Here is a 15,747-nt window from a genome sequence, read left to right as displayed (position 1 = left end):
TTTTGTACTTATAACCTGCATTTGACCCAGATGATAACTCAATGACCAAATCTGAAAAGCTTAGTGAAGTAAATCCTGATTCACTTTTTCATAAATACATGCGAGTCATTGTATGTTGCTACTTGTGTTTTCCCTCTGGGTTTTAGTGACCATTGGATCATCTGTTAGAAAATGTTTCACAGACCTAAGCCGTGTTTCATCAAGATGAACCTTCAAAACAATACTGGAAAAACGTTCTATAATTTATTCCAGTAGCCTTAAATATATCTCAGCAATCCAGAACCACAATAAGCTTCATGCACCTCAAATGTTTCAAGTAATAATGCCAATAATAAAATAAAAAGCCATAGTCTTATTTTTCAAATTTAACTTTTGTTAAAGGCACTTTTACGTGTTATAGTGTCTCCAAACACCCGTGTTTCTAACACATTTCCAAATATCTTCATATTGAAGAGTTTGCTCTATTCCAAAATATAACTTAATCCAAAAATAACCATTTGTGCAGAGTCTACATGTACTCCAATAATACCAAAGACCGTAAATACAACTAAATTATTTTTCCAATAGCATATATGACATTTATTAGATTTAATCCTTTGAGTCAAAATACCTAATTTGCAGGTCTAATGAGGCCAGTCCTTTTCCGTTTAAGAAAATACAAAGACAGGTTACAAATTAAACACACAAGGCTGACAAAAGAGAACCCAGCCAAATCCTGGAGAATAGCCAAATACCTGAAGGTTAGCAATTCCCAAACAAACTTAAAGGATCATTCCGGTCACTTACTCACCAGATTGAAATTAACAAGCGCCTCCAAAAATACTGTCTAAACCTGTTTGAAAGTTGTGTAGAAGTGTTGTTAAAAAGGGTCTTTGTCTAAAAAGGATATCACCCATTCTCAGAAGTTCAGTCCATACATATTTGGACCATGACACAAGTTTGGTTTTGTTGGCTGTGTTGTCCACCATTGGTGTTTTGAAATCAAATTGACTAAGGGTACAGACTGTTAGCTTTAATTGCAGGGCATTTCTCTATGAACTGTGAGCCATGTACAGACATTTTATACATTTGAGGGGACCAACAGTAATTGTACAAATTAAGTCTTAATGTTGTCATGTTTAGTACTTGTTTGCAAATCCCTTGCATTTCATTCGACCAATAGACATCCCCAGTTGCTGGATATCTTCAAATCAAAAGTCCATGTCTTTTTGTCAAATGTACAAAATAAGTGTTTTTCTGAGTAGTGAAATCCTTAAGACATAGCATGTGACATCTACGCAAGTAACATGAGGTAAAATATAAAACAAAACCAAAAAAGCTTCATGTTTAGGGTCATTGTCCTGCTGTGTGGTGAGGTGCCATCCAATGACATCTTAAGGCATTTGGTTGGATCTGTGCATATAGAATGTTTATGTACATGTTAGAAATCATCCTGCTGCTGCTGTCAGCAGTGACGTCATCTATGAAGACAAGTGAGCCAGTTCATGTGGCATCCATACATGCTCAATCCATAACACCACCTCCACTATGTTTCACAGATGAGGTAGTATGGTTTTAGATCATGAGCTTTTACTTTTCTTTGTATAAGCTTTTCTTTTTCCAACACTGGTACCGGTTTATCTTTGTCCCTAAGGCTTGGTTTTTAGAGCTTTATAGTTTATGTACTTTTCAGCAATCGGTAACCTGGCCATTCTGTTCTTGAGGCTTCCTAATGGTTTGCTTTTTGTGGTAAACCCTGAGGTTATGATGGTGTAGTATTTTCTGTGGTACATCTGTTTATATCCTGGAGTATTCTTATCTGTTTGACTGTTGAATATTTTTAATAGTTATGTATTTTAACCACTAAAATATTTAACTTAAGGTCACTCTGAATGGGATAGGAGCGACACAAGTTGTTTGTACAATGTCTTTTCTACGTTGATGTCGGTGACCTGATTTTATTCCTATTCCAATTTTAACCATTAGTCTGTGTCTTAACGTTTCAAAAGACAGATTTTCTTGCAACCAAATCCCAAGGTAATTGTAAGAAGCAACACGTTCTATAAAATAACCATTTAGGGTAGTAATTTTAGGGTCACCCGAAGTTAGGTTCTATGACCTAGTAAAGAGTTTACCTAACCTATGAGCAATATATGATTCATTTTTTGTAATGGAGAGTAATCGGACTGCAAGATGTGCACCAGCTTGTTCAGGAGCTGTAGCGTGTTGTCAGCATAAAAATGTAATACTCAGTTTCTTAAATAGTCACATTTTGTTAATTTATAGAGTGAACAATATTGGACTCAAAATGTAACCCTGTAAAGCTCCTTTGATGACTACAAGAAATTTAGATTTAATTTCGATCTAAATTTACCCAGCTACAATAACCTGGGTTGTCACTTATCAATGCCTCCAGGATTTTAACCAGGGATGACATTTTAGAGAGAGGGCGATGGATATCCAGGACTTTTTTGCAGTGTTGGAAAAATCTGGGGTTTTCCAGATATTAGAGATCCCTTGAAATTTATGTTAGATTAAATAAATGTTAAAACTCCACTGATAAATGGAGCAGCACTAACCAATAAGACTGGATCTAGCCTATCAACCCCTGTGGTTTTCTTAATGTCTTAAAGTAGCAATGAATCACTGACCTCTTTCAGTGAACAGACTCAGTGAAAACCCTTGACTATTAAAATCAGTGTTCCAGCATGATTGTTTTTCATCCATTATTCTATCATTTATTTCTCTCTCATTTGGAGTAGATATTCACGGATTTTTCAAAAAGATTGTTTGCTTCAATAAAGTGGCAGTTAAAGACAACAGCAGATTAATTTTGATCCGTAATGGGTACTGAGTGTAACACTGTTTTGGCAGTGTGGTGGTGGCACTGTTTGATAGTGTACTCACATAGTAGTCTGTTGGCTTTTCTAATAAGTTTTATACACAGGTTACTCAACATCTTAAAACTCCATGCTAGAAGTGTTTTTTCTAGCATTTCCCCATACCATATTTTTATAAATAGCTTCAGATATTTCAGAATTAAACCAGGGATTGGATCTGTTATTGACTGTTATGCTCATATAAGGGGCCTACTTTTCAGCTATAGAGGTAAAAACACTAGTCAAATACTGTAGTGTGCTTGTTCAGCCTCTGGAATGGCTTAAATGCCGTCAAGCTCACTTTCGGAGAGGTCTTGAAATGTGGTTTGGCCTTGGGAAAATCCAATGCATGCAATTGGGCAATTGTTGTCACTATATAATTACTAAATTTTTATAAATTTTTTATGGCCAGGAGTCCACCTTTTCCCCAACCTATCTAAATACACTGCTCAATTTTTTTTGGGAATAAGTAATCATTACAGTATAACACCAAGTCTAGTCAACACAGGCATCAACCCAGCAGCGGGACTGGTATCTGTTCCTTTGTGTGAGGAGGAACTGGAGGAGCACTTCCAGAGCCCTAAAAATTACCTCCTGCGGGCTACTGGTGTGCATGTTTCTGACCAAACTGAGGGTGGCATGAGGGCCTCTAGTGGGACCTGTGCTCACAGCCCAGTACTGTGCAGCTTAATTTGCATTCACCAGAGAACACTAGAATTGGCTGGTCTGCCATTGGCGCCCCCTTCTCTTCACAGATGAGAGCGGGTTCACACTGAGCACGTGTGACAGATGTGAAAGACTAGGGAGATGACGTGGTGACCAATATGCTGCCTGCAAAATCATCCAGCATGACCGGTTTGGCGGTGGGTCAGTGTGGTCTGGGGAGGCATATCCTTGGGAGGGTTGCACACCTCCACATGCTAGCCAACTTAATTGACTAATTAGGTCACTAATTGGTTTGTTTCTACCCCCACCTGGTTGTTTAGGTCTGAACTGGGAACCAATTTAAAGGAAAACCCAAAAACCTGCTGACACATGGCCCTCTGTGGAACCGGTTTGAGACTTCTGGTGTTGGCAGATCCTGGATGACAAAGGCATTGACACCATTGACTGGCCCTCACGTTCCTGAGACTTGAATCCAATTGAGGTCCTCTTGGACATTAGGTATCGGTGCATCCGAGATCGCCAAGTAGCACCACAGACTGTCCAGGAGCTCACTGATGCCCTGATTCAGGTCCGGGAGGAGATCTCCTAGGATTCCCTCCACCTTCTGATCAGTAACATACCCAGACGTTGTTGGGAGTGCATACAAGCACATGGGGGCCATACACACTACTGAATCACATTGAGTTGCCGTGATGAAATTCATGCAAGTTGGAGCAGCCGGTGATTTAAATAGTTTACTTAGATTTTTGGTGTGAGTTTGAATCCAGCCCTCAATTGGTTGGTGATTTTGGTTTCCATTGACTGTTCTTATGTAATTTTCTTTTCAATGAATTACAGTACAGTAAAGATTTTGATATTGAATATATTTTATTCAGCGAGACCAGATGTGTGATTTAGGTGTTTTGTTAATTTTATTGGATAATTAATTGGACACAGGCACAAGTTTTGTTATTTTGGCTGTTTGACAAAAATATATTCAGGTTCCAGTTAAGTAATGAATATGGGCTGCAAGTGCAGTTTCTCAGGTTTAATTTGAGGTTATTCACATCCAGATTGGAGGAAGGGATTAGGAATTACAGCTCGAATATGTAGCCCCCTCTTTTTCCAGGGACCAAAAGTAATTGGACAATTGACTCAAAAGCTGTGTCATGGACAGGTGTTGGCTATTCCTTCATTATTTCTTCATCAGTTAAACAGGTAAGAGTTGAGTCCAGGTATGGCATTCGCATTTGGAAGCTGTTGCTGTGAACTCAACATGCGGTCAAAGGAGCAAGTGAAACAGGCCATCCTTAGGCTGCAAAGAAAATCCATCAGAGAGATAGCAGGAACAATAGGAGTGGCCAAATCAACAGTTTGGTACATTCTGAGAAAAAAAAAGAACGCACTGGTGAGCTCTCCAACACCTGGATGTACATGGACGAAAACAGTGGTGGATGATCATAAGATATTTTCCATGGTAAAGAAAAACCCCTTCACAACATCCAGCCAAGTGAAAAACACTCCAGGAGGTAGGCATATCATTATCCAAGTCTACCATAAAGAGAGGAATTCACAAGAGTAAATACAGAGGGTTCACCACAAGATGCAAACCGTTCATAAGCTTCAAGAATAGAAAGGCCAGATGAGACTTGGCCAAATAAACATAAAAAAAAGCCCAGTTCTGGAACAGCATTCTTTGGACAGGTTAAAGTAAGATCAACCTGTACCAGAATGATGGGAAGGAAAAAGTATGGAGAAGGCTTGGAATGGCTAAAACACGGGGGAGTCAGTTTGACGGCATGGGCGCATGCATGGCTTCCAATGGCACTGGGTCATAGTGTTTATTGATGATGTGACAGAAGAAAGCAGCCAGATTAATCCTGAAAAGTATAGGGATATATTGCCTGCTCAGATTGAGCCAAATTCATTTTACAGGTGGACAATGACCCAAAACATACTGCAAAAGCAACCCAGGAGTGTTTTAAGGCAAGAAAATTGAATATTCTTCAGTGGGCCGGTCAATCACCTGTTCTCATCCTGATCGAGCATGCATTTCACTTGCTGAAGACAAAACTTGGCAGAAAGAACCACGAACAAACAACAACTGAAGGCAGGCCTGGCAAAGCAGAACAAAGGAGGATACCCAGCGGTTGGTGATGTCTATGCGCTCCAGACTTCAAGCAGTCATTGTCTGCAAAGGATTCTCAACAAAGTATTAAAAATGAACATTTCATTTATTATTGTGTTAATTTGTCCAATTACATTTGAGCCCCTGAAACAAGGGACTTTGTATGAAAATGGTTGCAATTCCTAAGTGTTTCATACAACATTTTTGTTCAATCCCTTGAATTAAAGCTAAGTCCATACTTCAATTACATCTCAGTTTTTTCATTTCAAATCCATTGTGGTGGCGTACAGAACCAAAATTATGAATTTTTTTTGTGTCAGTGTCCAAATATTTCTGGACCTGTGTGGATGGATATTGCAAGGGGAAGAGTTTATATGAAGCCCATTTTAAAACAGTCATGCTACACTGTGCCAAAAGGGCGACAAATCTGCTGAATGTAGGTCAAAACTCTAAAGCAAAGAAGGTTACACAGCTGAACTTATTTCCATACATTTTTCCATCAATATACCGCTTATCACAGACCAAAACTCTTTATTGTACACACCCCAAAGTGCATTACAAAACAAAAAGTAGATGTGAAATTAGTGGAATGTTTAGAAATACATACATTAAAACATAAATCTGTACCAATGTGAGTGAGGCCTTCATTTGATCAAGCTGTGTGCGTAAGTGAAGTTGTCCATGGAAATATAATTCTTAGAACAGACATACCCATTCAAGTCCATAGCAGACATGTTATGTTCTATGTCCTTGTGTGTGAGTCTGTCCATTTGTCTATGTGGTCTCTGTGCTAATACTCAGCGCTTCTGTGAGCAGTTGGTGCTTTGCATTAGAAGCGAACGCGTACCATCCAAGAGTAATTGGTGAGGACCTTGTTCTTTTTCCTCACAATGCAAGTGTATGTACCCTCGTTGATTGCATTGGCCACAATACTGATGTGGTCGTCCTTTAGGGAGATGTAGCCAGGGTGGGAGTATTCCAGAAGTTCTCCATCTTTGTACCAGCTACAGAAACAGTGGTGCAAACAAATTATAGGACTGCATGTTATCAGGATTGAGGTGTAATCCATTTAAAACCACTTTGTTGGTAGGATATCATGAATTGTTAGATACGATAATGGAGGTTAATAAGGCATACTCACTATACTTTTCCTTTCTTAGCAGCAATTTTCTTTCCACATCTGAAGGTCAGCTTCTTACCCTCAGCCACCAACTTGTGTTTGGTCCGTTGGGGGGTGGGGGTGGGGGCCACGGTGGGGAAAGGGAACTCTGAGGAGAATTAGAGAACACAAGACTAAATGCTGGGGATATCTTCTTAAAGGGATATTTTGGTTTTAAGCATGTTAGACCTAATTTTCAGCTGTTACCGTTGAAGCATAATCTAGACAGTTTTGGTCAAAGTTCCACATTGGAGATTTCTTTCTTTCTAGTTGCATGCATGAGCCATATACTGCAGTTGTTGGACAAAGCCAAAATAAATCCTTTAAAATGTTGCCAAAATAAACTACGCAAGTATCTCATCTCTGAGGTCTATAAGACCCATCAGTGCAAAATCACTTTATTTCCACTATTATGTCTGGAAGTATATGGAAATAGACTTAACAATTGCTTTTTCTAAATGAGTATGCCATTTTTGGTGACAAAACTGAAATTGAAATGCAAATTAACATATTGCACTAATGTTTTTGTAATGTGATATGCATAAATTCAAAATGAAATGGCAAAGTGTATTTCATTTTTTATTTATATGATCAGTGCAGTACTGTAGCACTGTTCCCACCCTTTCACTCAGCAAATTTTTCTCGTTTCAGTTTACTGGCTTTATTTTAACTAAGTAGTTAATGTAGCTAGCAAATATGTTGAAAGATAAAGGTTGAACTTGTCACATTCTCCACCTCATGTTCATATTTTCACATTGTTGTTTTTACATAGTTTTACCTAAGCTGTCAAAACAAATGCTGACAGGAAGTTGTTAACGGAATCTGAATGAGGCGTGGCAGTGATGTGCATGTAACATTAAACCCGTAACAGAGAGAGTGTATCATTAGTTTCTATCATCTTGCCAGAGATAGAAAGTAAAAAGGTCTTGTGTCATAATAATCGAGTTAGCCTAGGGTTTAGGAAAACAAATTTGAATCCTTAACCTAGGGTTAGTCCGTAGTCCAGGGTTAAACTCTTATGTGAACATTAGCCCAATGCTGAGTGGGAAGTTAAGATCAATAATCTACACATGTTATTGAAGAACTCAATTTAAGCCTAATAGCTCATATCAACCTACATATAAAATCAATTGTACCTATCAGAAATCCATTGTAGATCTTTAAGGACTTTCTCTATATAGTTAATGTAGCTACGTTATACAGCGATTCATTATATTAATGTACACACACATATACCTCATGACCAACTAGAAGTCTGTTTAAAAGAAAGCCATTATAGTTTGGGATGCAAAAATCCAAACTTGATCTTCCTACTTTAAACCTCAAGTCACAGACTGAAATTCCAGTGGTTTGGAGTCACTCTGGAATTTTCCACAGCCGTACAATGTCTCCCAATCGACAATGAGGAATGGATTAGGAGCCTCTCCTCTACACATTCTCCCTTGTAACAAACAAACATCGGACTAACCCATAACAATCTATGGCTGCTGTGGTGAAGAGTCAGATCCTTTTGTGCAACTGGAGGTCTTGGAGGTTATGGGAATTCAAGCTGCCAAGGTGCCTCATTGACATGCTCTGCTTACTTACTGTAAGGCAGACCCCGTGTCATCCTGAGTTAATTGTTTCAGAATGACTACCCCATTGACAAGTATCTAATCTTGCCTTTAAATTGGTAGGGCTGCAAATCCTCATCACGGTCTTGCATGGCCAGACTTCTTTTTGGCTGCCTTTCACTGTATTGGCAAACAGTACTGAGCCATTCCTCGAACCAGTAGATTGGGAATAATCATTTTTCCTCTGCAGTGCTGTTCTTACCGTAACAGAAATCACAGCTGGAGGGGCAGTGCTTCTGCATGAGCTTACGCTTGCTGTCGCAATAGCCTTTCCGTGCCCAGGCTGGACAGATAAAAAACCTATCCAAACATCCTGCAGAACAGGATGAGGTGAAGGTTAGGAGGAGGGAAGGGAGATATCAGAGAACAACTTAAGCAGCAGCAAAGGAATTTAAGATGACAATCTGCTTTAAGATTTACAATGACCCACTGTATTACAAAGAGGTTAAATAAAACGTTTTAATACTACATTTACTTGCAGCAGGCAATTATTTGTGTTGCAGCAATCTAGTGCTTATTAAGACTAAATTAATGCTCCACAAATCTGTTTAGGGTGATAGGTGCTACAAAAAAAGTAACACCATTGACTCTTTATTTTGCAGTGCTCTTTCCTTTTAGATGCTTGACTTACCATATAGATGGTGCAAGCCCCACACTTCGTCCTGCGTGATGGCCTTGCGCCCTGTCAAAGTTGCGTTTAGATGCATGATGGCTTTAGGATTCAAGGAGTGCATGAGGCCCAGGGCATGGCCAATCTCGTGAGCCGCTACGTGGACTAAGTCTGTTAGCCACACCCCTGTGCACACAACACAACACTGTTAAAATGCTTCATTCTTTCTTAGGCAAACAGGCATCTCAATAGTCTAGTGGCTGATGTAATTTCCCTCTACTTTATCTCATCCACAGAAATATAAGAAGGTACTGTGCACATGGAAGCTAGTCCTAAGTGGATTAACAACATATGGCTTTCCACTATAACTGTCTTTTCAGAGTAGGGTCAATGAAGAGACTACCCACTTGGCTTCACTAGGTTCCAATCAGAAGCAAATAAAATGATATCTTGGTTTAGTTAGGAGAGATCTTTGGTGTTATGCTGTTAACTTTTCCAGCTTCAAGACATAATGACTAATTTACTGTCTACAACCAATTGCACTGTTCAACACAGTGCCCCTAGTGTAACATGGATATTCAGTAATTCAACTGGACATCCAGCAAGTAGCTTTGGTGCGGAGTGCACAACATCAGCATAAAAAACCAGAAAGTTCACTGGTGGCAAGTGCCTTTTTTCCAGCTGAAGCGCATGTTTCCTAGAATCCAATACTCGTGGTCGTCAAAGTGGATCTCGCCTGTTGGGGGGAAGAAGGCGTGCGCCAGTTCGCCAGTAATTCCGTCAAAACAGTGGTGCAAGTAGGACTGCAGACAGTCCGTGTGGTTGACGGGGTAGAAGCCTGCCAAAAAAGAGCAGTTCCTCAGACAGAGTAGCCAAGAGGGGAAACGTGCTCCAGCCTCTCTCATTTGACATACAGTAGACTCTAAAAGAAGATTTGTTCTGAAGAAAAAGACATTTCACTACGTAGGCCTGCTACTAGAATAGGGCTTTATATGCGTCATCATGTCTAGAATGGCTTATTCAGGTCATACACCCACCTATCTTGATGTCTGCGTCCTGATCAGCCGGCACCTCCCTAAAGCTGAAGGGCGAGACGTCACTCCACATAGTGAATGCTTTGGCAATGCCCCGGCGCGTGTCACTGGCATTTATCAGGTTAGTTGGGAAAGAAAGCAACCTGGACAGACACAATGTGGTTATCTGGTTAAACTCAAGACTGAATGAAAGCACTAAAGGTACTGTTCCTCAAGTACTGTGTCTACAGTCAATATAGCATTTCCTTTTGTTTTTAGGCAGTAAATGTTTGTTTAAAATGGAAATAGTGATGAAATCTCTACTTGTATGTGAGCTTGAACTTGTCCCATTTGAGTTTCTCCGGGGTGAGGGTGTAGCGCTTGTTCCTGGAGAGGTGGAGAACCTGCGAGCGCGCATCAGTGCTAATCCCAATCATCAACAAACCAGAAGTGTGAGCTTCTTCCTTGGACAAAAAAATGCAGATTAACCACCTGAGACTTAGCATGACCAATTAGGAACTCCGGGCGTCTGTGAGTTTACCTCCTGGATACTAACAGATGTCACTTCAAGATTTATTTTAAATTCTTGTGTAAAAGACACTTGAAAAATAATCAGAAGACAACTTTTAGGAACATTAAGACTATGTTCTATGTTAGCTACGTTGGCAAGTATTTCTATGTTGTGAGACTCTAATGTGTGATAATTTAGTGTTTGTCTTTTGTTTATATAACTGGTACTCTTTGTGGCAGTCTGACCATTGACCAGTTATAACACCAGTTATTGCACCTATGATTGGTACACTATCCTAACAAATTTGATCATTACAAACTTTATAACAAATTTGTTCAATTTTAGAAGTTATAAACAGAATGAAGTATCTTGGAATAGAGATTTGAAGTTTTTACTGCCACAGTACACAGCCCTCTGACACACTTCACTTAACAGGCTGGGAGCAGCACAGTTTTTTGTTTCCTCTCTCATGATCTTTAAAGGAGTCAGGACACAAGTAGAAAAACAGCCCTTGTAACGATTAATTTCTATTTGTCATTCAGAAGATGCTTCTGTCACAACAATCGGAAGAAACTGAATATAAAATAAACAGAGAACCTGACCAAGAGCGACTTCGAACTGCAACACCAATTCTAAATGTAATGTTGGGCCCAGAGCGTGTTCTCTGCTAACAAAATCCAAAAACCTGCTATGATCCATTTATACACATATTGATTGGCATATGATAGACACCGATTTATAGAATCAAAACATAAGTCAATTGAAGTTAAAAAGACTCGAGAACAATTTTCGTTATCATCATTTGAACTACTGTTTCCAGTGCTGCGTCCAACAGGTGTTAGTTTTACGTTTGCAGAGAAAAATAGATCAAGCCCTACAGGATTAACACATGTTTATAACAGATAATTAGACTCAGGTCCCAATATTGAATTTAATTCGTTGATTATAAATTGTGGTGATACACACTGGCCTATATGAAAAGATGAGCGTAAGTTGAAAAGACTTGTGAACGACTGAGTGACTCGTTCAATTGTACAGTTTATTTGAGCAACAAGTTTGTTGATTCAAACAGCTGGCTGAGTTATTCACATGACTGGCAGGATTTATACAATGTCTTCCTGCTCAGTCTATCGACCAACAACTTTGCCTAAACTGCGAGGTGAAAAACAGCAACATATAGGGAACAATCCAAAAGAACACGTTTAGTGCTGATAATTACATACAGGACGCCCCCGGCCTGTTGTTCGTTTGAATTTGTATAACAACTTATTCGCTGTGATCCGGTCTTGCGTGCATTACTTACCCAAATGAATGAAATGATTCAAAATATGTTATTTTTACTGAACTACTCGAAACTATTTTAAAAACTACCGTCAAGTCGCTGTGCTCAAAATTCAAGTAATTTTTAATTTGCTGACCTCTTAAGTAGGCGAAGTGCTTAATTGGACCTCCCGATTTACTAGAAAAGCACTTCATAGGCGCAACCAGACGGCTAAAAGCGCGTTACAGTCATTCGTCAATCTGTAAATTATTTTGGGAGAAACTGATTTTGTTTGTAGCCGAGTTCCCACAACTGTACAACACTACACTGAATGCAAGTTAATAAGTGTAGGCCTATATCATCAATCAAATGTGAAGTTATTGATTTGTTGTTCCTTTATACCTTACCATACTATTTATTGAATGAGGGCTAGAATAGTTACTAGCTAAAAAATGGTAGAGATGTTTTTGATGTCGCGCCTTCGCTAGCATTTGCGCCCAACCTTGTCTGACCCATACGTCGCTCTTTATAAGAGTGTCTGCTAACAGACTACAATGTAAATGGCGTATGTTAACACGCCCATGCCAAGATCACAAGAGCATGACAAATGTGCTCTGGACTGATAAGTCAAAGGTTGTCTGGCTGCAATCAAGTCAAACTTAATTTATATAGCAAGACAGTTGCTTATTAGAAATGTGTGACATACACAAGAAAAATGGGCAGAATATAGGCCAATTTCTAAGGCATTGAATATCCCTGGAGTACAGTAATGTCCATTATTAAGAAATGGAGAGAATATGGCTGTATATTGATCTAGAAGAGGATGTCTAGAACAAGAAGGGAACTAATCAGGGAGGCAACCAAGAGGACTATGGCAACTCTAAAGGAGTTACAGTCTTTTACTGCTGAGTTGAGCTGGCACTGCAAATAGTGTACCAATAGCCCCGGTGTGTCACAAAAGTGGCCTTTATGGGAGAGTGGTAAAAAGAAAGTCTTTGTTGAAAAATCACTCACAGCAAAACATGTGGGAGACACTGAGACCAAGTGGAAGAAAGTTCTATGGTTTCAATAAGCCTATGTTTGATAGAAGCTTAACAGGGCACACCATCCTGAGAACACCCTCTGTATGAAGGATGGTGGTGGCATTATCATGCTATGGGGATGCTTCTCTGAGTCAGGGCCTGGAAAACTTGTGAAGACAGAGGGCAAAATGGATGCTGCAAAATACAGATAAATCCTGGATGAATACCTGCTAAAGTCTGCAAGAAACCTTGGACTCGGGTGAAGATTCATCTTCCCGCAGAACAATGGCTGATGAACAAAAATGTCCTGGAGTGAAAGATGTCCAGTCAAAGCCTGGACCTCAATCCAATTGAGAATATGTGGAAAGAGTTAAACATTGCTGTTTACTAAAGGTCCAACATGATGGTAAGAGGTATGGGCAAAAATTGCTTGGTTCCAGATGTGTAAAACTGACTAAACTTATCCAAATAAACTCATGGCTGCCAAAGGTTACTCTACCAAATACTGACTAAAGGGGGTGAATACTTCAAGAATGTTCATGTGTGAAAAAAATATAGAATACTTTCACACATGAACATTGCATTTCTGTATGTAGCATTGAAATTAAGATGAAAAATCTATTTGTAAAAATGTGTTTTAAAAAAAAGATATACACAACCCTCAAAATGTGTATTGTTGATGTACTTCCTTACAGCACTGAGCTATATTAGAGTAACATAGGTTTTAGGATCATAATGAAAATCTACTAACATTTTTGTATTTGGCAATTCTGTATTGCCAAATACTGTATAAATACTGGCAATTCTGTATTTGTTTATATGGTACGAATGGTTATCAACTTTGTTTTTAAAATCAAAACAATTGCAGATCCACATGGCAAGGCTTCTAGTTAGACAAGCTAAGAATATTCAACTCAATTGTAATTCTGTAGTTACTGCATCACATAACTTCAGGCTATTATTCCAGTGCCTTGTATTTGAATGTTACGTGTTGCATTTTTATGCAAGAGCATTCCATCTTGTGGAAAAGGGAAGTGGTCAGCAGTAAAACTGCTTTCCAAACTATGATACATTTTGCAGATATGTGTGATGTCCCTTTAGGGAGAGGCAAATAGGTGCTTAGTTGATATATGTTGTGATTATTTTATGATCTATTGTAATATAATGTATAGTATATTACAGTAACAGTATTGCATGTATTATTCAAATCACTTCAGGTAATTTTGTGACAGGTGACTTACATAGGTGAATAAGAAAACACCTGGCCATCAACAATACAGGATTAGACAAACCAAATCTGATGTCATTACATTCATTCTATTGAAATGTACGTACCAATATGGTAGAAACATAACTTTAAAAAACCTATTCATTCTGAGATAGATTATGTATACAGTATGCATTCCTTGAAGATATTCAATGCTACTCAATCCTCAGGAAAATAACAGCATTGCCAAGACTTGAGGCCCAGGCTCCAAGACTAACATGTGAGGAACCCAGCAGAAGACTAGGAAAGAAGAGGACATTTAAGCTAATGCAGTCTTTGCTATTAGATTTGAACAACATGAGAGCTGTTTATGCAGCCTAACCCTAAATCATAATTACTTAAAGCAACATGTTGTTGAAAAGTCCAGCTATACCCTTGGCAAACTGCTACTATTTTTCTTCCTATGGTAAACAACAGAAAATGGAAAAGGTACAAAAGTCCAAAACACGCTCACTCACCACACAGCAAAAAGATTGTTGTGTGCTTTTCTTTTAAGATTTCTAAACTGTCTGACTCATTTACTAACCAGTGATTCTGACCGGTCTACCTTAGACTGAGTATAAATAAAAGTATACTATTTTAAAATAGCCAACTTTGTGTAAGTGTGGGTAACAATTTAGCCAACCAGATCAAACCTTGTGTATTATGACAACATTTTTGTAAACCTATGTTTTTCTAAACTGAAAGAGAACGGGTAGGGGGTTTTGATCATTAGCATGCACCATCATAAATACAGAATGAATCCAACTGTAGTAAAAGAGACATTTTGACAAATAACTACTGACAATGTAAAGTTATTTAGATTCCTGTGTGAGGATGTCATTATGCTATTCTTACTTACAGCTACCTATATTATATTAAAAAAATAAACAAATGTAACTTTATGGCCTTGGTAGACACACAAAGCCAATGTCCAAATTAAGCAAATGAAGGGAACGTTTTATCTTAAATGGGAATCATTATTAATAAAGTTGATCAGAACTTATTTCATACTCAGTTTCAATGTGGTTTCATTTGTGCCTCATAGAAATGGAATTATGTATATTTAAAGGAAATTACAGTAGGCCTAATGAAGTTGTGGCATTGTGACACTATACCTTTAGTCTCCGGGAGGGAAATGCTGTGGTTTCTTGCATCCCTGGAAACAGAAATCCAAGCAGCGTCATAGTTAGCAGAGAAGCATTTTGTAAACTCCCGAACGTCTGACACAACATCGTTGCAATATCAACTTCCTCAAATAGACCTCAAACTAGACAATTTCATCACCATCTAAACCCATGGAAATAATTGTCCATCCATTTCATCCTTTTATGTGACAAAACTATTTCAATTGTTGATAACTCCAGCAAAGCACAACCCAGCGGACTGGTTTACGGAATCCTCGGTCACCTACCGCCCGCTCAAGACTGCATCAAAGTTTGAAACGTTCTACACAACACCCGGTCCGCAGCGCCATTCCGCAGCCTGCCAAATGGTTTCACATTACTACATGAAGGTCAGAGCTCGACAATTTTCGGAAAACCCGCTGCCAGTGTTGCCAGATGGTGTGGTTTCCGACACAATTGGGCTATTTTTAATGACAGTGTGAGTGCAAAAATGGGCTTGGGAGGGTCGATTTACAGACAGGACTGGATAGAAAAAATAGCGTTTGTGCGTTTTT

General features: G+C 38.9%; 1 protein-coding gene across 5 annotated transcripts; it reads right to left on the bottom strand.

Annotated features, from left to right (window-relative positions):
• Nucleotides 1–5,784: 5,784 nt before the first annotated feature.
• mmp23ba (matrix metallopeptidase 23ba) lies at nucleotides 5,785–15,640 on the bottom strand. 5 transcript variants are annotated; one of them, XM_020051368.3, is made up of 9 exons: nucleotides 15,481–15,640; nucleotides 15,185–15,225; nucleotides 10,351–10,490; nucleotides 10,051–10,190; nucleotides 9,684–9,851; nucleotides 9,035–9,199; nucleotides 8,606–8,716; nucleotides 6,773–6,899; nucleotides 5,785–6,635 (listed from the first exon to the last, which is right to left on the bottom strand). In XM_020051368.3, the coding sequence occupies exons 2-9, from the start codon at nucleotides 15,221–15,223 to the stop codon at nucleotides 6,461–6,463; spliced, it is 1,065 nt and encodes a 354-aa protein (XP_019906927.1). In that variant the 5' UTR covers nucleotides 15,224–15,225; nucleotides 15,481–15,640; the 3' UTR covers nucleotides 5,785–6,460. The 5 variants fall into 5 exon arrangements, with proteins under 5 accessions (XP_019906927.1, XP_010873699.1, XP_010873697.1 ...); XM_010875397.5 differs by having other exon boundaries at nucleotides 10,351–10,486; nucleotides 15,481–15,638; XM_010875395.4 differs by lacking the exon at nucleotides 15,481–15,640 and having other exon boundaries at nucleotides 15,185–15,474.
• Between the last annotated feature and the right edge of the window lie 107 nt (nucleotides 15,641–15,747).

Source organism: Esox lucius, chromosome 12 (genome assembly GCF_011004845.1).
Source record: "Esox lucius isolate fEsoLuc1 chromosome 12, fEsoLuc1.pri, whole genome shotgun sequence".
Taxonomy (NCBI): domain Eukaryota; kingdom Metazoa; phylum Chordata; class Actinopteri; order Esociformes; family Esocidae; genus Esox; species Esox lucius.
The sequence above is the reverse complement of the archived record's forward strand: the minus strand, read 5'-3'. Positions and strand labels throughout refer to the sequence as shown.